This window comes from Asterias rubens, chromosome 15 (genome assembly GCF_902459465.1).
Source record: "Asterias rubens chromosome 15, eAstRub1.3, whole genome shotgun sequence".
NCBI classification, from domain to species: Eukaryota; Metazoa; Echinodermata; class Asteroidea; order Forcipulatida; family Asteriidae; genus Asterias; species Asterias rubens.
Genome location: NC_047076.1, coordinates 10,602,334 through 10,626,314, shown reverse-complemented (window position 1 = coordinate 10,626,314; position 23,981 = coordinate 10,602,334). Strand labels below are relative to the sequence as shown.

The 23,981-nt window shown below is 36.3% G+C and overlaps 1 protein-coding gene across 1 annotated transcript; it reads left to right on the top strand.

The window, feature by feature from the left end:
- Positions 1-383: 383 nt before the first annotated feature.
- On the top strand, positions 384-18,242 carry LOC117299911 (integrin alpha-8-like). Its single transcript, XM_033783503.1, has 28 exons — positions 384-902; positions 3,571-3,689; positions 3,858-3,955; positions 4,332-4,461; positions 4,935-5,002; positions 5,505-5,550; positions 5,703-5,869; positions 6,213-6,322; positions 6,909-7,011; positions 7,630-7,732; positions 7,888-7,976; positions 8,669-8,759; positions 9,023-9,068; positions 9,282-9,386; positions 9,619-9,674; positions 10,232-10,389; positions 10,487-10,630; positions 11,138-11,202; positions 12,132-12,279; positions 12,808-12,891; positions 13,059-13,138; positions 13,475-13,564; positions 13,862-13,976; positions 14,216-14,377; positions 14,971-15,207; positions 15,816-15,923; positions 16,093-16,230; positions 16,448-18,242. The coding sequence occupies exons 1-28, from the start codon at positions 706-708 to the stop codon at positions 16,544-16,546; spliced, it is 3,156 nt and encodes a 1,051-aa protein (XP_033639394.1). The 5' UTR covers positions 384-705; the 3' UTR covers positions 16,547-18,242.
- Positions 18,243-23,981: the final 5,739 nt, after the last annotated feature.

Below are 23,981 nucleotides of genomic sequence, written 5' to 3'. Positions count from 1 at the left end.
TGTTTTTTTCGTGGAGCTTTTGCTTTTACCGTGTATCAGTTCTGGGCCACCGTAGCCTGCTTAACCTCTTCGTGACATGAAGAACCACCGTTAGAAAGCAACACCACCCGCATCAACCTAGTCTAGGTTCCTAGACCATTGGTGTTGCGTGGTCACACACTGTAATGAACGAACGCTAGCGGGCGCTCTGTTTCTCTGATTTCCGGTGCACAGGACATGGGGAGATCCGGAAATTAGAGAAACAGAGCGCCCGCTAGCGTTCGTTCATTACAAGCGTGTACAGTTTTTGCTGTGCATAATCGGAACGTTCGTTGTGTGTGACCACGCAACACCAATGGTCTAGGAACCTAGACTAGCATCAACCATGCAAACGGATCAGTTCTGAAGAGGTAAACCAGGTTCATTGTTGGCCCAAACAATGGTTTCCGGCGTGGGATATGGAGGTTAACCCCAAACCAAAGTCAATCAATGACACTCCCATTCCTGTGCGATTTCCGCCAGCAAATTTCCTGCTCAATACAGAATTACAAGCATTTCCTCTTTCACTTCTAGAAATTGTGACAGTGTGAAGTGAATGCTGTTTAGTGTAGCAACAGTACAGTACTATTACCTACCGCTTTGGAAAGGTGCTTTTGCAAATTATACTCCTATCTCATTTGAAAACTAAGGTTTGACTTTAACATTAACAATATTGATGCCTCTTGAATGTACAACATGAACCGGTTGAAAGACATTGCACCAATGCTAATGAGGACACTACTGATTGTGAGTGGAATATTGCTATGGGAAAATGGCAGTTATGCATTCAATATGGACACAGACAAAGCTATAGTGCATGGAGGAACCAATGGCAGTCTGTTTGGATACACAGTGGCTTTCCACAGGGAGGGTAACATCAACATGTAAGTTATAAAAGTTGTTATGTTTTTGAAAGCCATACCACAACATTGTTGCATTTGTCTTTCTTGCAATAAGTATTGTATCATAACTTTTAAAAAGTTGTAAACCGAATCAAGAGACCACCATCGATATTTAAATGCATGCTGTTGCTGATGTTGTTTCTTTTGTTATTCTTAATTAATATAAGAAAACGAAAATACTATACAAAAAAAACTTAAACAGTAAAACTTATGACATTAAAGTTAGTTTTATATATTGGATATTGGCTTGTACAGCGAATATCGATGTTGCTTACTCGTTGGATAGCGGACATTAATTGCATGTATCGATGTGTTTGTTGTTGTTTTTTTTTTTTGGGGGGTGGGGGCTAAATTTGATATTGGACATTCATATATGTTTGTACAAAGAATATCGATGTTGCATGTTATATTGGATATAATTATTCACTTTAATAGCACAAACAGCATAGTCACTAAAGGTGAACACAGTTGAGGCTGATACGCGATTCAACTAGCCCTTAGAAATTACAATTCCCTTACAAAAAGCCATTGATCTTGACAACCTTGAACTTCAAGCAACAAATATTGAGTACATAACTGATGGTACAGAAACAATCTAGATCACTCTTTTCTGGAGAGTTTCCACAATAAAATACATAGGTTGATCAGAGGCAGCTTGAACTGATGGCACCTATAGATTGTGTGATTCCCCTGTTTATGTGTTATAGCCATTAGCCAACTATACACATGTTGGGCAGGCAGCCTATCGATGATAAACCAAAACTTGTCCTGCCCTTGAACTGAGTGTAATACTCCGTTCACTTCCACACATTACAGATACTGAATATCAATAGCAATAGACCTTTCTTTTGCAACGTCACAGCCCGAGTTTTTGCAAACCCAGATTGGAAAACTATGGAAAGTGCAAATTAAGAAAAGATCGCTATTTTTTGTAACAATGTAACCAAATTTGTTGATTTTGTTAAAAACAAAACAAATAATTATGAGAGGTATTTTATTTAATTGAAAGTTTGCAGAAAATGCTGAATTTGGTTAAAACATCTGTTTTTAAGATTTAGTGTTTTACTAACATTCGGCCGACCATGCCAACCAAGGCGGTTTGTTTATCAACAAAATAAAGGTCTATACTAGCAATACAACAGCACAGCCATTAAACAACACAAGCCTAACTATCATGGTAGCTATACACGTGGCCTGCACAAGTTTACAATCCTCGATATCCTGACTCTATGATTCAAGTAAAAAGTAACTCAGGAGACCGGGGTTTGATTCCGCACCGGGGAGTGTCCTTTTGCCTAGTTCATTCAACAAACCTTCTAGCTGAAGTAAAAACATTTCTGTTACAAATAGGCCTATTTTTTAAAGACAAAACAAAGCCGAGATAGAGTTCTTAGACATCATTAAGCCCAAAATAAGGAGCATGTCCAGAGCCTTTTAACAAAAATCGAAAATAATTTCTCTCTCTTTCTCAAAGTTGAAAAAGGAAATTAGAGGTGAGCCCAAAGGTTGTTGACACAAACTGATCTTGTTGTTGCAAAATTATATCATGATAATAAATAGTTTTCAGTTGAGTGGCAGTTGATCCCCCTACAAGTCTATAAATACAGATCAAATGTTTTTGAATATAGCCAATTGTTATATTTATGTACCGCACAAGCCACTTATAGATCCTCGTTTTTTTAATTGGTTGAACATGCGTCACGTGTCATACATAATTTTGCTCATAGGAGTTATATAGTGATAAATATAGTGCGCTTACGTTTATAGTACGCTTCCCTATACAAACCATGAATAAGCTAACAGTCTGAATTTCACTTTGAAGTTGTTATCATAATGTTTATTACACTGACTCATATTATTATGCACCCACTGTTTGTACAGTGACCGTTAAAACACAATAGCATAATATTCACTCATATTGGCTATGAAAACTGCACTTCCTTGTCGATAAGCAACACAACTTTAGATTGTTGTTATTAGTAGGTAGGGGCCTATACAAATGTAGGGTTAGGCCAGTTGAACTCTCTATTATTAGAGAGAAATAAATCAACACTGAATGGAACAGGCAGCATTGAAAGGCTGTGAGGTTATCAAGCTGTGAAGCAAATTCGAGAACAATTTAACAACATGTTGCCATTTCTTGTGGTATAATATTTTATTACGGAACATCCTGCATGAAGTACTGCCAAGCAACTATTCTTCATCAAAGACTATAATGTTTTGCCAAACCAAAAAGGAACGTCGCTCATAAAATTATTAGTCTGGTTTATTTATTTACTGCATTCGTGGCCAATCAGGCCGACGAGTACGTTTTCGATTATTACTTTTTCAAGATATAGGTAAAAATGTATGTATATAATTAAGAATAGGTAGACATTAACCACACAAAACAACAACAAAAAAATGCACAATTTTTCGTTTAAAAGGGGCAAGGAAAGAAACAACCATTATAAAAGAGTTTTGACAATAATAAATCAAAAAACGGTAATTGCCTGACGTTTCGCCCCTTTAGCACGGTCTTTCTCGAAGGATAAATGTTAACACAACAAACTAGATTATCCTGCCACACCGGCAGTCAAGGTTTAGTTGTTCACCAGATCTTTGGTGTTTGATAGTAATTATACGCTTGGTTTTGATGTTCTTATCACAGGCTATTAGTTGGGGCACCGAGAGCCCAAACCTCCCAACCCGACGTGAATAAAGGAGGTGCCGTCTACCGTTGCCCTGTATCGGCCGGAGACTGTCAACAGATTGATTTTGACACCACAGGTTCGCTACACACTTTGTTATTATTATTCTTATACTTTATTCGGCATTCAAATCAACCATATACATAGGAAATAAAACAAGATTACACTGATTAAACGTCTTGAGCCAAGACCAGTTTATAGCTAGACTCATTACAACATTCACGATTTTGTTTTATCTTCCTATAAGGTCATCCTATGAACGAAGCCGGGCAACAAGTTGGTAGCAAGTCACATCAGTTTTTTGGAGCGACGTTACAAAGCTCTGGTCCTGATGGTGTCGTGGTGGTACGAGTAGTTTCAAGCTATTTAGTTTGTTAAAAGAAATGTCTTTAAAAAGGTTTAAAAGGGAATTATAATTCTTTCAAAAGTAAATAAATTGTTAAAGGTGAGGAATTGAGCGTAGTATAGATCCCTGCTGGTGGAACTGACCCATTTTGGGTCAAGCTAACCGTGAAAGTGGTTAGAATTTGGATTTTATTTCGGATTTTGCGTCAGTTGAGCCATTACTGGGAAATTTGACACAGATTCCGGTCCTCTTGACCCTGAAAATGGCCCAGGCCGAAATGGGACTCGGATACAAGTCAGACCTTACCCGGAAGTATTAAGAATGAACAACAACATTAAATGTTTTAATAATATATTATATAATAATTATGTTTAGGCATGTGCTCCACGGAGAGTATGGTCGGTAACCAACTTTGCGTCTCCAGACTCTCGACGGTATCCCAATGGTGCATGTTTCACTGCGACCAACAACTTCAGTGACATCCAGGAGTTTACGCCGTGCATAGGTAGGTACGGGTATAGATGTTGTTGTTGTGTGGGTTCGGAGGAATTATATGTGAGGCAAATGTATTATATTACGTCACTTATTGGAACAAGTGAATCTAAAAAATAAATTAAAAAATCACGATCTTAGCTTTCCGACATCTGATAAAAAGTCAGTTGAAATAATTGTGTGTTCTGGAAATGAAATGACCTTGGGAGTTGGGTCTTACGATGACACAAACTGCACCTTGGTTGCAAACGATGAAAGTGGAAGAAAAAAAAAGAAAAATCTTTAATTGTTTGTATAGAAACAGACATAACATGTTTGTCAGAGACGAGCACCGATATCGCATTTTCGTTTATTTTTTTAAGTTTTGTTTTAATCTTGTAGCACCTTATAAGGAGCAGCTGTTAGCATTGTTTAGGGTACACTTGCATACACAAGTACATTTTCTACACATTCCATAAAATTGTTCTCACCTGTTGTGAATATTAGATCCATCTGAGCCGGGGGTTCATAAAATAAGTGCATGTGAAGCTGGATTCAGTGCAGCTGTCACAGAGGTAAGTTTCCTTCGCCTCTAATCAACAATCAAAAAAAATAACTTAGGTCTTATTCAGCGCATTTCTCACTATTATCATCTCAATGCGCTTTACATTTAGAGTGACCTGGTCGTTGGGCCATACCATTCCTTTAATCTTTCTCAGCCCCATGGGGATACAGCCCTAAAATACAGTGGCGCTCCAGGTTTTTTTTTTTCATACGCAAAAATATCAACTCTACCCTCGCAGGTACTCAATTATATCCTAGGTGGAGAGAAGCAATTATAGTAAATCATCTTGCTAAAAGGACATAAGTGTCATGACCGGGATTCGAACACACACTTCGATGACTTAACTATCTGAACTTGAATTCGATGCTCTAAAACATCTCTGCATCGATTTATACTGTAGCAAGAGTATTGAATTGAGTTGAACTGAATTGAAGAACTGTATAGGAAACCAATTTGTTTAGGATGACGACTTCTTAAAACTTAAATATATGTTATCTCTTCTGACATTTCAGGATCTTCAATTAATTCTTGGTGGGCCCGGAAGCTTCTACTTCCAAGGTAAAACAATATTATTATTATTACCCCTGCAGTTTTACTACCACAAAAAGTACAACGTTACTTTAACTGTTTTTAAACAAAGACTGTGACAATTGCCAAATGTGTCCAGTGTCTCTAAGGTTATACCTAACATCTTGTTCTTTTGTCAACAGGCCAAGTGATATCTGTCGCCCTCAACTCACCAGATGTGCAATTCACCCCAGAACGTGAATTATCATTTGATAATTTCTATCGCGGTTACTCTGTCGTCACTGGTAGATTCGGCCCGACTGGGGTGTATGCCGCGAGTGCACCCCGCGGTAAGGGACTGCTTGGACGGGTAAGAAAACTGTTCAAATAAATGTTGTATGGTTTCATAAGAATTAAATTTGTTAATTGGTCATTCAATTGTTTTGTATTATGGTTTTACCCTAAGGGCCTTGTCACACGAGGCAACTTATACAGCCAACTTATAGAGGCAACAACTGCACTGCATGCTACAGGACCATTTTGACCAGGAAACGTGTCAACATTACGCACAATTTGTGTTTAAATTATACTACGGGGGTCAGCCTTACCCGGATTGAATCAAGCCTCCTGTGGAACCCTTAACCCGAGTCAATTTATTTGACCCATGGGTTTTACGATATTAACACCTTGCCGTGTCTTATTTTCTGATGCAGGTGTCAGTATTGAACGAGGACTTGACTGATACTGATATTGAAATTTTTGGGTCGCAGGTTGCTGCCTACTTCGGTCATGCTTTAGTCGCCACAGATGTCAACAATGACGGGTTTGTATTCATGTATTTTAACAACAGTCTTTTTTTTGTCACAACAGGGCGCCAAAAGTTATACAGGCAACCGGAGCAATTGCATTTCTCATGATGAAAATGCACTTATTGTATTAAGAGTAGAAAGACTAAATGGTTGCTTGTGGTGAAAAAACCCACATCCAACACCATAACAAATAAACAATACAACAGATAAAGCCCTTCCAACACTACAGTTATTCTTTCAAGTTCTATGTACAGGTAGGCATACATACCGAATCCATACGAAACATTTATCAGATGAATCAACATTCCATTATGACGACATACAAAACATTTTTCTAAGCCAATATTGGACTATTATTGTTACAATATTGATTAACTCTTGGCTTTAGTGGAATGATTAAACCTGTTGGAAGCAAGCATATAATGTAATTTGCAAGAGGTGTTTCTACGCACATGGGGGTGCCTTCCTTTCTAAGTGAAGTTACCTATAAGTCTCTAAGAAATATAGCATTTCCTTTAAAACTGTTTTTTCAATAATTTCATGTTTATTGAAAAAAAAATTGATATGTTGAATTTGATTGATTTTATTTGTTATTGATAGATTTGACGATTTGATTATCGGAGCGCCTATGTATGTGGATCCAGATAATCTAATTGAAAGATGGGAAGTCGGCCAAGTGCACGTTTACTGCCAAAATGCACTGGTAAGTATATATAAAGTAAATTAAAGCCAAGTTACTTACTAATTTGTTTAATTTAGTCACAAATTGATTGTAACATTAGCATTACATTTCATGTTGCTATTTAATGTGAATGATTAGTTCTCAAACTTCAAACACAAGTATAACTCCACAAATCATTGGAAGAAAATACTGAATGATTTTAAAGGCAGTAGACATTATAGGTAATTGTCAACATGCATAAAATAACAAACCAGTGGAAACTTGAGCTCAATCGGTCATCGAACATGCGAGATTATAAAGAAATAAAAAACACCCTAGTAACACGAAGTTGTGTGCGTTTAGATGGTTGATTTCGAGAGCTCAAGTTCTAAATCTGAGGTGTCGAAATCAAATTCGTGGAAAACTACTTCTTTCTCGAAAACTATGGCACTTCAGAGGGAGCCGTTTCTCACAATGTTTTATTCTATCAACCTCTCCCCATTACTTGTTACCAATTAAGGTTTTATTCTAATAATTATTTTGAGTAATTACCAATAGTGTCCACTGCCTTTAAGCACCTTGAGCGTCACTGGGTGACGGATGTTAGTACATTATTATCTTCTGTGCACTCTCGAAAACGTTCTCTTTGATTTTCCTCAGGGTAAATTCACGGAAACTGACACATTGACTGGTACCCACCCGGGAGGTCAATTTGGATTCAGTATTGCTGCACTAGGAGACATCAACTACGACGATTTCAATGGTAACTCAAACATATGTTTCTCGGACATTATATTCCAGTTTTTGTACAGCTTAGATGCATGTGAAAAAAATATACACAATAATTTGTTTCTCTCTTCCATCAGAGCCACTTTATATTCTCCAAAACAATTATAATTTTTGATTTCTTGTCTTTAGATATTGCCGTTGGAGCTCCGTATGCCGATGACGGAATCGTCTACATCTATCAGGGGCGGCGAAAGGGAATAAAGCAGACTGTCTCCCAGGTAGAACAATAGGCGATAAAATCAATTAAACATTTCCTGTAAACACTAATTCTTAATAATTAATACTAAAAAAAACCAATAAAAAAACCATAGTAATTGGATCTAGATGTTAGTTTTGCTGTTGTGTAAGTACTTAGTAGCCTACTTTCCCCTGTTTTGTAAAAATATGATCCACCGGCAAATCACTCGGGTGGGATTCGAGGCCGACATTTGCAAAGATCGTAGGTTCAAATCTCATCCGAGTTATTTGTCTTTTTTCACAAACCATTTATATATTCATTTTAATAGCGTGACTGTTTCTTTCGTCAATGTTTTTTAAGTTATGACAAACGCGAACAAAACTTTATAATAATAGTGATGTTTAAAAAAAAAAAAAAAAAAAAAAAAAAAACATAAATTCAGACAGGACCCTCTCTAAATTTTAAAAGATTTTACAACAATTTTTTAAGTTTTCAAACTTCCATCTTTAAATTATGTTAAAATTAGCTTTTTTTTTATGACACATACTGATATTAACATTCACGGGATTTGTTGATTTCGTCAATTATTGTACCATTCCACTAAGTTACCATAACCTTCAGCTGTAGCGTTGAATCAGCTTCACCCGATCACATAATAGCTTCCGTAATGACCCAGAGGCAAAAACTATTTAATTGAATTGCTTCTTAAAGAGCCTTTTTTATCTTGCCTAGATCTTACGACCGTCTGATTTCGGCTTGAATATAAAATCATTTGGAACGTCACTAACGGGTGGGATGGACATGGATGGTAACGAATACAAAGGTGAGTATTATGTACAATTCAAAATGAATCACAGTTTTATCCAAAAACAAATACAATGCATTTTAAAATATCCCAAAACGAAATACGGAATTCCGCCTCTAATTCTCGCTCGATTCACAAAGCGCTAAAACTTACCTTAATTATGACTGGTCAATATTACCTTACTTATTTGTATTGTGCCATCATTATTTTAAAACCTCATGATTTAAACGATGTTTAAATGCTTTATAAGTAGAAAGGTACTGACTTTTTGTCTTTTACAGATATGATGGTTGGAGCGTCTGCATCGTCTACCGCTGTGCTTGTCAGGTAAATTAAGAAACCCTTCTGGATCTTTGCATTATTTTTTTTTTTTTTTTTTTTTTTTTTTTTGTATGCGCCATTCTTGTACTAATCAAAATTCTTCTCTCTTTTCTCATTTTTGAAGTTGTCGATATAACTCCAAGTCGAAGAATATAAAAGCAACATTGGTACACATGATCGTACAATATTTGAATCTTCCTCTTTTTATATTTCATTCAGGGCACGACCGATTGTAAAAGTTCAGAAAACATTGAGTTTTGAACCAGAACAGATTAATCTTGATGTCAAAGATTACAGATTACCAATAGGGAGAATGGCAACGAGGTAAGTTTACTTCAATTTTAAGAAAATAGACTTAGCTGTTACAAACTGCTTTCAAACCAAAAGGACCTATCGTTTATTAGTCTGACGTTTCGACCCTAGCAGAGTCTCCCTCGAAGGCTAGGTGACAACACAAAGAAACATGTAGTTTCGACCTTAGCAGAGTTCTTTTCGAAGGCTGAATCCCTGTATGTTAAAATGTTTAACTGAATTTTTACTCTGATGTTCATTCTAGCTTCAATGTGACTGCATGTTTCTCAACAAGAGGGATGGGAATACCAGGCAATATCGGTAAGCTGAGAAAATCGTTTAACAGTCTTGTGTTGGAGTTACCCCTTAGCGATAATTTAAACACCTTTAAATTGTATACTCACCAGAAACTGCCTACTTAGACTTGTGGCAAGTCGTTAATGTCGTGGTAGCGTTAACACTCATCAGTAGCTAGCTCCCCGCCATTGAAGACTGTTCTCGCAAGATCACTGCTCCCGCGCGAGGCTGCTGGTTCCCCCACCTAGCAGGGTTCAGCAGTCTCATGAGAACATCGCCAGTGTCGCGAGAGAGTTGGAACCCTTTCATCAAGACAAACATTTAACAACCTGTCTACAAGTCTATCTAAAAAAGAAGGTTGTTGAAAAGGGATAATAATGCGTAAAGGAAAAAAAAAAAAAAAAAAGCTTCTTGATTTATCTGCGCTGTAAGATTCTAAGAACTAATTATTATTGTTTCGTTGTAAAACGCTATGATCATGTTCTTTGGAAAAGCGCTATACCAGCACATTTATTATGCAAGTGACCAAATCTTTGAATAGTGTTTATCGATAAAGGTCAAACCTCATTGCCTTTCTTCAGATGTTCAGTACAGTCTAGAATTAGACGTAAGTTTAACGACCACCGATCGAGCAGCATTCGTTCAGGAAAACAATTTGGAGTCATCAAAGCTTACTCGAACAATTCAACTCATTAAAGATGACAGCTTCAAGTGTCAGAAACATCTAGCCTATGTCAAGGTAAGAGTTTGTTTATCTGTTTTCGTTATTTGATGATAAACTCATTTTTTTCACTCTGCAACTGAGCGCCTCAGTAATGATTTTGTACTATCTTTAGATTGTTATTCAAGAGAAGAACTTCCCTATAAGTGTTCGTCTAACCTATGAACTTGCTTCTTCGATGACTAACCCCATGGATCCTGTTACCTCAGAAGTGCAACCAATTCTAAATGAGCTTCCAGTGCCTGTTCTTGTGGAACCCGTGAGTTGGATTTCTCTGATGATAAATATTCAAACATAATATGACAATATGAGCCTGATAATAATTATAAGCAGACGTTCATGTAGAACTTTGCACTGTAGTTCTGTTAAGTCTACTTTTTGTGTGGCTCCTTTTTGTTCTATTATGCCACATGTTGTCTCGTAAAATAACACATAACACTTACAAGTATATTAAGTTTTATCTGTACATTTATTATTAAATCGTTACTTTAAATGTTGCTTATAAACTTGGTATTGTTTTACAAAAATTTAAATTAGAACCAGGACAATGAAAAGTTTGTTTTTTTAAGCTCACTTGTGCCAAGTATACCAAGTAAACTTGTGTCCATAAACCCTGGTGTTGCCATTGTGTTAAAGGGCAAATGTGTTGAACAATGTACACCTTTGCACACCTATCATTTAACACTTAAAGAGATAAAGACGAGCAGCCGGAATCCTACTGCCAATATACATATGTCTTAATCATACTTTTGTTTTGTACACACAGCTGTTGATACAAAATACATGTAAGAATTACTTGTGTGTTCCAGACCTCCTGCTGACCGCTAAAACGTTAGTATTTTTTTAAACCATGGCTACTCAATTTGTTCAAAAAAGTATTCATGAATTTATTGAATTCCTTTGATTTTTGACTGTTCTTACATATGTGGTAACTTTAACCTTTAACCTTTAACCTTTAAAGTAACTATAAAAGGTTAAGGTACTGTTTGTACAACACAAAACGTAAAGATCCAGAGATTGACATTAAACTTACACGGTTTAAAGGCAGTGGACACTGTTGGTAATTACTCAAAATAATTATTAGCATAAAATCTTTCTTGGTGACGAGGTAATGGGGAGAGGTTGATGGTATAAAACATCGTGAGAAACGGCTCCCTCTGAAGTGCCATAGTTTTCGAGAAAGAAGTAATTTTCAACGAATTTGATTTCGAGACCTCAGATTTAGAACTTGAGGTCTCGAAGTCAACCATCTAAACGCACACAACTTCGTGTGACAAGGGTGTTTTTTCTTTCATTATTATCTCGCAAGTTCGATGACCGATTGAGCTAAAATTTTCACAGGTTTGTTATGTTATGCATATGTTGAGATACACCAACTGTGAAGACTAGTCTTTGACAATTACCAATAGTGTCCACTGCCTTTAAGTTGATAGAAAGATTCCCTCAAAAAATTACTTGCTGAGGTGCTGTAGTTTTTGAGAAATGAGTAAAACAATTTTACGAAAATAATCTCAACAGACGAACATTATTTAGCATGAAAACATGTCTCCTGAAAACTATGCTCTGTGATATTCACACTTTGTCTCAAAAACGTTACAACTTATAATGAAGCTGAATTGTCTACAGGTATATTTTATTAAAGAAATCTTCATTCACAGTGAGATAGGGGTTCATGTCATGGCTGAAATCTTAATTTACAGAGGTATTATTTACCCTTTAAGTGTTGAAATTGTATAAAACTTTTTTTTTTCTTCCAATAGCACTACTGATAATGTGGCATTGGGTGATGACTGGGAGCTAAGCATCGACGTTGATGTCACGAACTATGGTGAAGACGCTTACGAAAGCTCCTTTACAGCTGTCCTACCAGAGGGTGCGGCATTCGCCAGACTCCAAAGGATCTCCAAGGTAAACCTTATAGATTGTCTTCAATAATTAGCTCAAATTTTCGGTAATAAAGCCAGCGTTTTGCCTTGATTTTTGTCAAAGGATTTCAGAGAACATCCCTGGTTGGCCTTCCCTGTTATAATATGTAATTTTCTTTTAAATGCGACATAAGACCCTCAATTTAAAGGCACTGGACACTGTTGGTAAATACAAATTTACTTGGTAACGAGCATTGGAGACCTCTTGATGGATATTTAAAAAAAAAAATAGAAATGGCTCCTCTGAAGTAACGTAGAATAGAAATGGCTCATCTGAAGTAACTAGTTTTAAAAGGAAGTAATTTTGTACACAAAAAAAGTATACATGAAGGCCTGAAACATTTTTTCGGCATCTAAAAGCACACACAAGTGCGTTTTTTTTTCTTCATTATTTTCTTGCAACTTCGATGACCAATTGAGCTCAAATTTTCAAAGGTTTGTTATTGTATGCATATGTTGAGATACACCAAGCGATAATATTGGTATTTGACAATGCTTATATTTAATTTAGGATTTATCCGTAGAGTGTCTGGCGGATGAAAACACCGGAGAAGTGGAATGTGACATTGGAAACCCGCTTCCTGAGGAGCATACAGTAAGAACAAAACTTTAAATTCGTACTTTGTTTTTAATTATTGCTTAAAGAAAAACAGAACATTCAGTTTAAGGTTTTGTCCTTTGCTTCATCGATGGAATTTTAAAAATATGTTGCAGAGGTTGTGGTTTGCTTTGATTTTCAGTTCTTGTTTTTGTTTTTGCCAGGTGAGTTTTAGACTGATTATAAGAAATGATGGATTGTCAGGAGCTGCTTCTATGTTTACAATCGAGATGTCTGTGGATAGGTAAGCCAAGTCAACAAAAGCCACCAGAAGTTTAAACGATTTTTTTTTATTCCTGTGGCCAAATTCACAAAGAGCTTTATATTGATCGTAACTGCACATCAATCGTATTTGCTAAGTAAAGTGTGATGTCACAATATAAATCACCATGGTTGTACTGAAAATTTGTCATACGATGGATTTTATCGCTTTGTGAAATCGACCCATCATTATAAGTTTGAGCCTTTTTATTGCGAAACAAGACATAATTGTTGCTGGTTGAAACAAATGTCACATGTTATAAGGAATCTTCATTTGTTTTGATTTGTCTGTGAATGATACTCTTATTTTAATCTTTAGTTATAACTATGAACCGAGGAACATCAGTGGCGACAACTATGCTAATGTTACCGTCGGAGTATATGCAGCAGCTGAGCTATCACTTTTTGGGTATGTATTGTGTCTTCAAACCATCAACAAACAAAGAAACAAAAAATCCCAAAACAAATAAACAAACAGAATATAAGTATATATTTGGTTGGCGAAAATTACATCGGGCTTTTGAATGTACGTGTTGTACATTCCTTTAAGACAGGCACAAACTAATTCAAATGTATCGGCTGTTTCAGAAAAGCCAGGCACATTATTAATTTAATATTATTATTTGAGAATTCTCTTGCACTATACTGTAGTTAGTCAGGAATGAATTGACAATTGAGATAACATTAGCCTGTTTCTATGATGCAGGATATCTGCACCACAGCAAGTTCTTTTCTTCTTTCCAAATGAGAGTCAAATTATGTCATTAGAGGAGCCTGAAACAGAGCAGGAGGTTGGGCCAGAAGTGCAACACTTGTACATGGTAAGTAAATAATGTCTTAAGGAAATTGCCTTTTTGACGTCCTCTCGGGAGATGTCGACAAAACTGTCAATCTATACTATTTCTGTAAAGTTAGTTATGGTGAAATTTCTGAAAACAGTTTGTTTAACTGGTTTTACTCGGAGGTTGACAAAATTGAAAGTATGGGATGGCAAATTTTAATCTGTATGGACCCATTATAACTTCAAAACCGCTCACAACAAGCACTTAAATTATTCCAGCTTCGAAATCTTGGACCAAGCGAGATTGGAGAAACAGAAGTTAAAATCTTCTGGCCACTTGTAGATGCCGACGGGGATTACTTACTGTATCTGATCAGTGCCAATCTCGGAACTGGAGAGGCATGCACGGTAGAGGGCGGTGTGAATCCTGATGACTTGGAGGTGAGTGGTTCCCATGTTTTTAGCCACAGTGATAAAGACATGAACTGGTTTACATTCACATGCACGTCGAGTTTGACTGCGAATCTTCAGGACCATGTAAGAGGTCAAAGGTGGTGATGGACGTAGGCTAAACGCAGAGATATCTGGCATAATTCCCTGGCCTCGAAGTGTGACGTTAAGGCTAGTTTATCCTATATACCTTATCTAGATATCAAATTACTTTGAGCGCATTTGTGAAGTAACATTTTTGTTTGTTTGAAGATTTGATGAAAATAATTTACCCCCTTCATGACATTAAAATCTCTAAAAGCGCCCTCACTCAGGCCGAACGAGGCACATCATTGGATGATAGCTGTTTAGTGTTTGTGCCAATACGTGTACATGACCTCAGCGTCTCCGTAGCACGTCGGGTTTTCCCAAGGGGTCTATCATTCCCAAAGCCCTCGTGGTTCAAAACAGAGAATGGCACAGATTGCCATTGTTCCTGCTGGTTAAAAGTGTTTTCAAAGAGTCAAGTTACACACAAACCTCTTTTAAACGGGCTTTGACCTTTATCCCAATGTAATATTTGGTAATGTTTTGAATGTTTTCAGCTGCAGCCAGTTATCATCAACGATACCAGTTCACGTAAGCGACGTCAGGCTGCCGACGATGGAACATCAGAAGCAATACCCCAAAGTCAAACTGTTCAGACAATCGAATGTAGTACAAAGTCGTCATTTTGTGTTGCAATCACGTGCACGGTCGTAGCACCCAGTGGTGCTGGTGCAGATAAAGACAGTGCGTTTGTTCGAATCAAATCAAGGATGTATGAGAAAACATTCTTTGAGGTAATAAAGTAAAGCACGTTACTCAAAATTAATTGGTAAGTCTTGAAAAAAAAAAAAAAAAAACAAGACAAACAAACAAACTAAACATTCAAATAAAAAACAAACCAATCTGGGTTGACCTGACCCTGGATGAATAAGTTCAGACTGAGTCTAGTTATTAAGGTCTGTCTACAAAACACTGTAATGTGAACCGGACTTCAGTATAATCACGAGACTCGTGAACCCCAATTCTAAACCTTAATGTACCGAGGCTCACGTAACTCCGGAAAAAGACGGAAGTTGCCACAAGCACAGATTTGAGTACAAGTATGGCTATCCCTACTCCAATAAAATCATAACAGAGTATTTTTCAAATTCTAATGAAAGTTTATGCTATGGTAAAAATGTGAAATGAATTCATTAGCAATTTCTAGCATAATTACTAGAGATCATGTTGGTTAGTATAATCATAAGCAACTTCATTGCAATGCTCTTTTTTCTTCTTTTCCCCCTTTTTCTGTGTTATTGTGACTGTTGTCATCGTTGTTGTCGTCGTCGTCGTCGTCGTCGTCCTTGTTGTTGTTGTTTGATGTTGTTGTTGATGGTTTTGATTCTGATTGTTACTTTAGAACAAATACAGCGAAGTTTTGATTACGTCGATGGCTACTGCTACTGTGCTTGAGATGCCATACATGCAGTCACTTCTTCCCGATAAGTTCCCCGTCGCTTATTCTGAGGTAGGTCCAAATCAACTTTCTGTAGACGTTATTTCACCAATGACTGCTCACTTTTCCAAGTAAAGTGTATATACCTGAGTCTGCTGCCACCTAGAGTATCCAAAACTCCCCCAGCATTGCAACTTTTTCAGTGATTTAACGTGTGTTCTTTATTCTTATTTGTGTACAGGTTTCTACTCAAGTAATTGGGCAGAGTAATTCCGTTATCCCAGGGCCCAGGGTGACTAATATTCCTCTGTGGGCGTATATTGTTGCTGTGATTGGTGGTGGTCTACTTCTAGCTATTATCTTCTTCATAATGTGGAAGGTTAAACAAAACTGTCTTTCTATTTTTAAGACTTTTTTATTTTATTTTTATTTTTTTTTTAGTTTAAGTCGTTTTCTAACAATATTTTGCATACTATCAACAACTCTATGTTGCTTGTTTATCAAATAATTTTGTTATGCTGATAATTGTTTTTAATTATAACCAATAGTGTCCAGTGCATTCAATAATAATCCTTGCGCCTTTTTTGTTTTTACAGGTTGGATTTTTCAAGAGGAAAAAGATCGTTCCTGGTGATCCTCAGGCAGCAGCCCAGGAGAATTGGCAGAATGATGTTCTAGTCCCTGAAAAGAAATGATCAGCGGTTTCTTAACCATTTAAACTAAGCAGAGCACACACTAATTGTCATCTTTGTATGACGATATTTTTTTGTTTACACTTAAAAGAGAAACTTGGAAAAGAAATCTAACAATATATAAAACTGTAAATATTACTGGCTTTCTTGAATTTGGCACTTTGTGCTATACAAATTAATAGGATTCGAAAGATGTTTAAAAAGTAGAATCTTAATTCACATAAATAGGCCTATCCCTCAGAATTGTGTACATTGTTCTGTTTACTTTATAAACTAAAACTGTCTACCATTACGTGGAGTCCAATTTAAATGGTGTATTAATTTATTTAAAAATGGCGGATCTTCATCTTTCCAACCTTTTTATGTTTCATAGTAGGCAGCCTCAAAAAGTCGTCGCCAAAAGCGCCAATTCCGAAGAAAACGCGTCTCCTTAATTAATATTATAGTTCGACAGACCTAGGATTAGGCACCGCGTCCGTAAAATACGACACAACAAAACTTTGCAGATTCATACAAATACATTGTCATTATTGTGATGATGACAAACAAATGGTGAAAGGCATTGAGAAGTCCAGCATCCAGACCTCTTAGCAGCATGGTGTTTCGATACTCACGATTTTACGAAATAAATAACTTGTTTTCTTTTCGCATTATATAAAAAGCGACTAATGTAGAACAATTTCGTACTCTAAGCTTTTAAGATAGTAGTAAATATAATAGTTATAATTATTGCCAAACTTGGTTTGATGTGTAGCCTAGTGCTCCATTCGTCCAAGAATTATTAGCCTCATTGCATGTTCAACAGCCTATGTTTTTTTCACATCATAAATGTAAATGGAAGAAGAAATCAATCAATACAAACGATAATAGCTCTTTAAAAAACATATCAGTAGTTCAAAGCTTAATGGCATTGTATGGAAGTGGGTCATTGATCATTACAATAGGTCAGGATAAAAATACTGCAGTGACGTGGAAAGTAAAGTGAGCAAATAACTATGCTAAAACTTTGTGCTGGCTAGTACAAGTGGTTACACAACAAGTAAGAATAGGCAAAGCAAAATGCAAGAGCGGTGATTAAGGAACGGAACGTCCAAGCCAAACCAAAAACCTTGTTCAATGCAATTGAGTTAAAACACTTTCACGGCAAGAGTCATTTGCAATGGAGCCCTAAAAATCATTCGTGTTCTTCCAGGCAATATTTGTATCAGTGTAAGTACATGATATTCCTTGTTTTATTACAGAACATCACAGATTTTGTTTGCCAGCAAAACAGTTGCTGGCAGTGTAAGCACTTTGTGTAATCCACCACATACATACTGACATAAACGTTTGAGAACGATCGGCCATCTGGGTCACGAGAAAATAGTGAAAACCGCTTACGCATTACATTGCAGCGATTTAAACAAAAATTGAATAAAATGCTCACTGAAAAATAAACACCAAACTGGAAATTTATTTTATTTATTTCTCATCAAATATGACATTTCAGACAGAACTAATATTTCAAGGGATGTTTTTCTACTATCATTGTCATTAGAACGTGTACGTTTTATGACAAGCTGTGATCTTAAACAAGTTTTTGTCTTGCCAATTATGTAATTTTTCTTTAAACATCATTCTTAAAACAATTTAAACACCAGTAAACGTGTTAAATTATGTTTCTAATTAAAGAATCTCGGTTTTGGGGTGAAATAACAAACATTGATGTTATTTTTTTGTCGTTTGTACAAGTCCAAATCTTATTTCTTCATTAAACATGTTCTAGGTATTTATAACCCTCTTCATCAGCATTCCTACTTCCCATCATCTTTTGTTAAAAGTGTTCTCTAGAGGACAACCTTCATCGGAGTGGTGAGTTGTCCGTTGGAGTTTTACAGGTTGACGGTATTTCAACAAATATTTGATTCCAAGGTACGAATACTCTTGTATTGTCAAGGCCGGCGATTGATCATCGAATGGATGGGCGCATACGCAAATGTTTCCCAGGATGCCCCTTCCAGTTTAACCTCACTATGACGGACAACTCAAAACTCTGACGTGCCTCCACACAGCACCTACGGACCAACTCCCGACTCCGACAGTAGTTCTCCTCTATAGACCATTACACACATTATAGTAACATGTATCTTAAAATAATTATCCCTTGACTTTTGGTCCGACCTTAGGCTAATATTAAATGCCCCTAGAACAACAGTGGCTCAAATGAGGGCGGTATTACCTAAACTAAACTACTTCATTGTACCCTAATTACTCCAACTCAGCACTTTACTTTACATTGTAAGTAATTCCAATCCACTGCAGACCCATCAAGTGTGATTAAACAGGAGAAAATCACATTATTTTACATTCATGTAAACAAGATACTACCAGCAATAATCAACGGCATACAGAGTAGCAATAAAACTTACGTATCTAAAGATACAAGAACATAAAATAAATTTAATGAAATATTAATCATCACTGAAAAGGGACACTATATATGAGAGAGGCACTTTTTATCAACTATTAGATTAATAAAGTAATATACTAGTAACAATTAAATTTATATACTCAAGTTATATTAATCATGACTTAAAAAAGACACTGGTTTGAAGAAAAGCCATCTTCATCAACTATTGTACATATCAAGTTACTCACTAGATAACATTTATTTTATGTATTTAAGTTCATCTATAAGGTATTTACGCACTTAAAATAAACACTGGTTATTCAACTATGACATAAGAGAAGTGTTTTTATAGAAACAATTTTGAGTATTTCAAATGTATTTAAGATCAATTCACTAGTTGAAATATATTGTTCAGCATTCAAAGTAGACGCTTGTTTTTAAGTAAAGCAAACTTTAGCCGTAAAGTATCAAATTTAAAGTTAAAGTCAAATAATTTTCAAAAGACTCTGGTTTCTAGAGGAGGAAACTACACCCCCAAAACAAGCATTTTAAAGTTCAATTCAAGTATCTTTAAATAATAATTAGTACTTTACTATTAACCATTAATTTTATATATTTTAGCTCAACTCAAGTATTAATCACCACTTAAAGATGCTATGTCAGATTTTTGGCCGATTTGACCCAAAAGTTTTGATTTAAAATTCAATAGGTATTTTGACGGGGGTCGAGAAAGTAACAAGCTTACATTTAGGCCGTTGCTCCGAAAAAGTCCGCCAATTATTAGTAGCAGTGAAATAAAGTGCTCAAAATTAGTTTTTGTCGGGATCCCGACAATAGATCACGTGACCAATTCTTATGTGTTTTATAAGAAACGTTTTCAATTTTGTCATGGTTCCTGACCATTAAAAGTAAAAGTTAAACTTTTTTTCGTTAGAGCGGGTGATACTCTTTGAAATACCATTCACTAAAAAAAAAAAATTGTTTAATGTTTGGGGCCAAAAATCTGACAAAGCAACTTTAAACAGATTTTTACGAAAAGCAACTTTTGATCAACTATTAGACATGACATGTTAAGTTACTCTACCATAGTAACAATACATTAACTTGAATGTATTTAATATTAACATCATTTAAAAGAGACACTGGTTTTCGAGAAAACCAATATTCGTTAACTTTTGCAGATGTGAAGTAGTTAACATAAACAATAATTGGCTTTGTTGACAACTGATTTTAAGAGTCGCACACTCAGCATCAACTATTAGACATGTAAATTATTTTATAAGTATTAGTTTGATGTATTTGAGTTAAATTTAATAAAAATTTAAAAAAATCATAAAATAATAATCATCACTCAAGAGAGAGGAAGGTAAGAATATATTAAGCAATCTTCATTCACCATGATACATTCAAGACAACTTGAAAAAATTTCATGTTTCAGATCTTTTTGAGTTCAACTCAATAAAATATTAACAATCACTCAAAGTAGACGCTTATGACAAGTAAAGTAAACTTCATCTAAAGTAAGATTTCAAAGTACATCAATTTTTGTCAAAAAACGCCGGTCTGAAGAAAAGGAAACTCAACCACTCAAAAGGTGTATCAATGTGATGAAATACTATTTATTTATTAGTCTCCTGACGATGACTAGAGCAAGCTAGTCGAAACGCTGAGACCAATTTCAGAACTGACTCCGCGGCAGTACAGTTAATTACGATCCTATAAGCTAAAGTAGTAGTCCAGTCTAATTTCTATACCATCCGCCCTGGTAATAGTTAAAAGCAGGACAGTTCTTTTCAGAACTGAGAAGTCTCCCGAACCTCCGATTATCTACTCCACGGCAGTAGAATAAAGCGAGACAGTTCCCTAAGAACAACTCTACCTGGCAAGTAGATACACACATGGTGTTACCGCAAACCAAATATATATTTATCACTCATAATGGTTTCAAGTAAAGTAAAAAGTTCATTAATATTTCAAAAATACAAACTTATTTAATTACGACAGAAACTCAAGTTCATTATTACGGCCTCTCGCTCGCGTTTTATTTTGTCTGTTTTCTTCTTCTTTATTTTTTCCGCCTTATTTTATGAGTTTTTTGTTTGTTTGCGCAAACACTCGACTCGATAAGCGCATGCACGAAATCCGACTTAAATCAGTTTGAATCGGGTCTAGATGACGGTCCACCCGTAGCCGATAATTCGAACGTGTCTAGGTCTGTGTTGTGGCAAGTCAGTGAATGATTGAGGAAGATACTAGTCTATCTTGTTTGCAAAACTATTAATAAACAACTATTTCCCATGTTTCTGTGTTCCCTTTTCTGCCTTAAAGCTCAAAAATGTAAAATAAAAGTCTATATGAACTGATTAGAAACTTATGATGTTTCGCAGTCTCGTTTCCAATGTAATCGGGTCCCGTTCATTTGACTTGACGAGGCAAGAATGGTGACCATTATGGAGTCTGGTTATTTACTGCAATTTTTTGTATAGATTCATCAATTGCTTTTAGCATAATTGGGAGTTCCTAGTAAATCGAGCTTATCGATCAAAATGGTCTTCAAACAATCTGTTTTGCAAACAGAAACATTCATTTTCTTAATAAAACATTAAACTTGTTTATAATTGTTGTTTTCGAACAAAGTGTTTATTAATATTGTTTTCTTCAAATGTATACGCATTTTAAATTTAAGTGTGGCAGTGCAACTAACTGGTAGCCATGATTTCATGATGTGTGCATTTCCGCCGTAGTAACTTCGTTGAGTGGCCTGGGGCAGATTTCGTGCCCATTTTGTTGTCTATTGTATTTTGTTATGACGATGATGTATGTATCAGTTACATGATGCAGGTGAATGTGTTTCCTTCGTGCCTTGCTAAATAAAATCATAAGTTAAATCTGGCTGTGGTTAGGAAGGTGACCATAGTATTATTGCTATTTTAATATTCTTTGGTAAAAATTTAATTGTGTTTAGGGATAATTGGATGTCGAACCGATTTTGGGAAAAAACACCCTTGATAACTGCGAGTCACTTTCGAATATAATAATGGATATTAATTTTTGAGTTCGTTGACAAGCATTAATTAGTCAAATAATTGAAGAAACATTGAACATACGATCAAAAAACTCAGATGAAAATAAAAGGTTTCTTTATGTCACGATTCGTTTCTTTGATTAGTTTATATCGACTAATACAAACACAACAATTGTTGCTGCTTTACATCACAGTGCAAATACTGCTTCCCTTTACCGATTGTGTAACTTTGTTGCTTCCCTGGCTGGTCCCAGCTGCACAACTTGCGAATACTTGAAACTCATATGTATTTTTCGCTAAATCTTTTATGATAAGTTTAGTTTTGGATGTGCTCTCTTCTTTGGTCTGTCCTCCGGAACTAGGTCCGTATTTGACTATGTATTCGTCCACACATTTGACATGTCGAGGGGGTGTCCAGGACAGATTGACCGCTGAGGAGAATCTCTCCTTGTTCACATTTCAAACCATCTGGTTGTCCCGGTGGTTCAAAATCCTTCTTATCAAGCGTCCTACGCTTGAACAACAAGATCGACCCCCTATTTAAAATTGTGACGTTTTGTGACCGAAGGTTGTCATCACAAATTTGAGTTTGTCATTTTTGCTTTCCCTATAAAAACCGCGAACGTTTCTTTCGAAATTCAACTCAAAACTATCAAAATTGTGGTCTGGCAACTTCTTATCGGGCTTTTCCATGTACCGCTTGAGGTCTGAAAGGTATGTTTCTGACTGAATGGCAGGGGGGAGTGCAAAACATATGACAAAGTTTTTATTCTCGTCATTTGCAAGAAACTTCTCTTGAGTTCCAATTACCTGTATTCCAGGTAAATTTGACAGTAAACCTTCCAAAGCACTCAACACTTGCTCTCTCTGTTTGATCCAGACACTAAGCTGCCTAGTCCCGAACGGAGAATTCTTAGACTTGGTCACAGCTACTATCATTTTGTCTGCATCACAGGACCCCCTTCTGATTTCAAGAACGAGTTTCGAAGTTTCTTGTTTAAACTTGTCCAAGTAGTAACATATCTGACGATGGTATTCCCAAAAAACTTCTCTATACCCTGGGAATTGGGCGCGTACATTATGCTGAGTAAGGGTGTTACTTCTGGCCATCATCTGTTCTAGTTCGCGAGTGTGATCTAAGATCATTGTTAGCACATTGTTGTGAATTTCATGGAATGTCTTGTCCTTGTTAAGGAAATTAGGCAAGGGCGAGAGAGTGATCTCTATGGGAACTCCTCCCTGTGACTCAACAAATGAAGGCAATTTAGAGCAAAATACTTTTGCTTCCTCATAATTTGTTGGAATTTGTGTATCGGTTTGCAGAATGTCTCCATTATGTACAACGAATCTGGCTATTATGCTTGGTATTCGGTAGTTGTATCTGTACTCGACCCAGAATTAAGTTCGACTCCGCCAGCAGGAGTTTCGCGTATGATTAAATCTACTGCAGCTTTCAAATTCTGTGTTACTAGCCGTTTGTCACTGGTATTCAAACTTTCCGATTCAAAAACCATGAACGCTTGGACCCCATATGTAACACCTGTCACAACGTGTGTGGCATCAACGCGCCCGTCCAGTAACTCTATATGGTTACGGGAATCGAGTGGCGTCCTGTTTGGCATTGAAATTTGCTCACGTTTAGTTTGTACTTTGCAACGTAACGTAACAATAGTGTTTTTCTTATACGCGCGGACAGGTTGTTTTCATTAAGGTATTCCTTGAACCTTCAGCCTTAACAAGTCCACATACGACACCAACCCTAAGGGATAAGTCGTAGCCTGAATCTACGATACTCTGTGTGTTTTTGCCTTCACTGTCCTCCGCAATCAGACTATAATCTATTTTAGGACACTTATCTGTTTTGCGCTTTTTTTTTATTTCATCCTGATCCCAAATTGTGAACCCTGTAACGGACTGGTCATCGAAGCAATTATACAGCATTCCGAGTTGAACATTTCTTCCAGCTATGGCCATTGAGAATTCTTGCCATGCTGACAAAATTAATTGTTGACTCTGCGATTAAC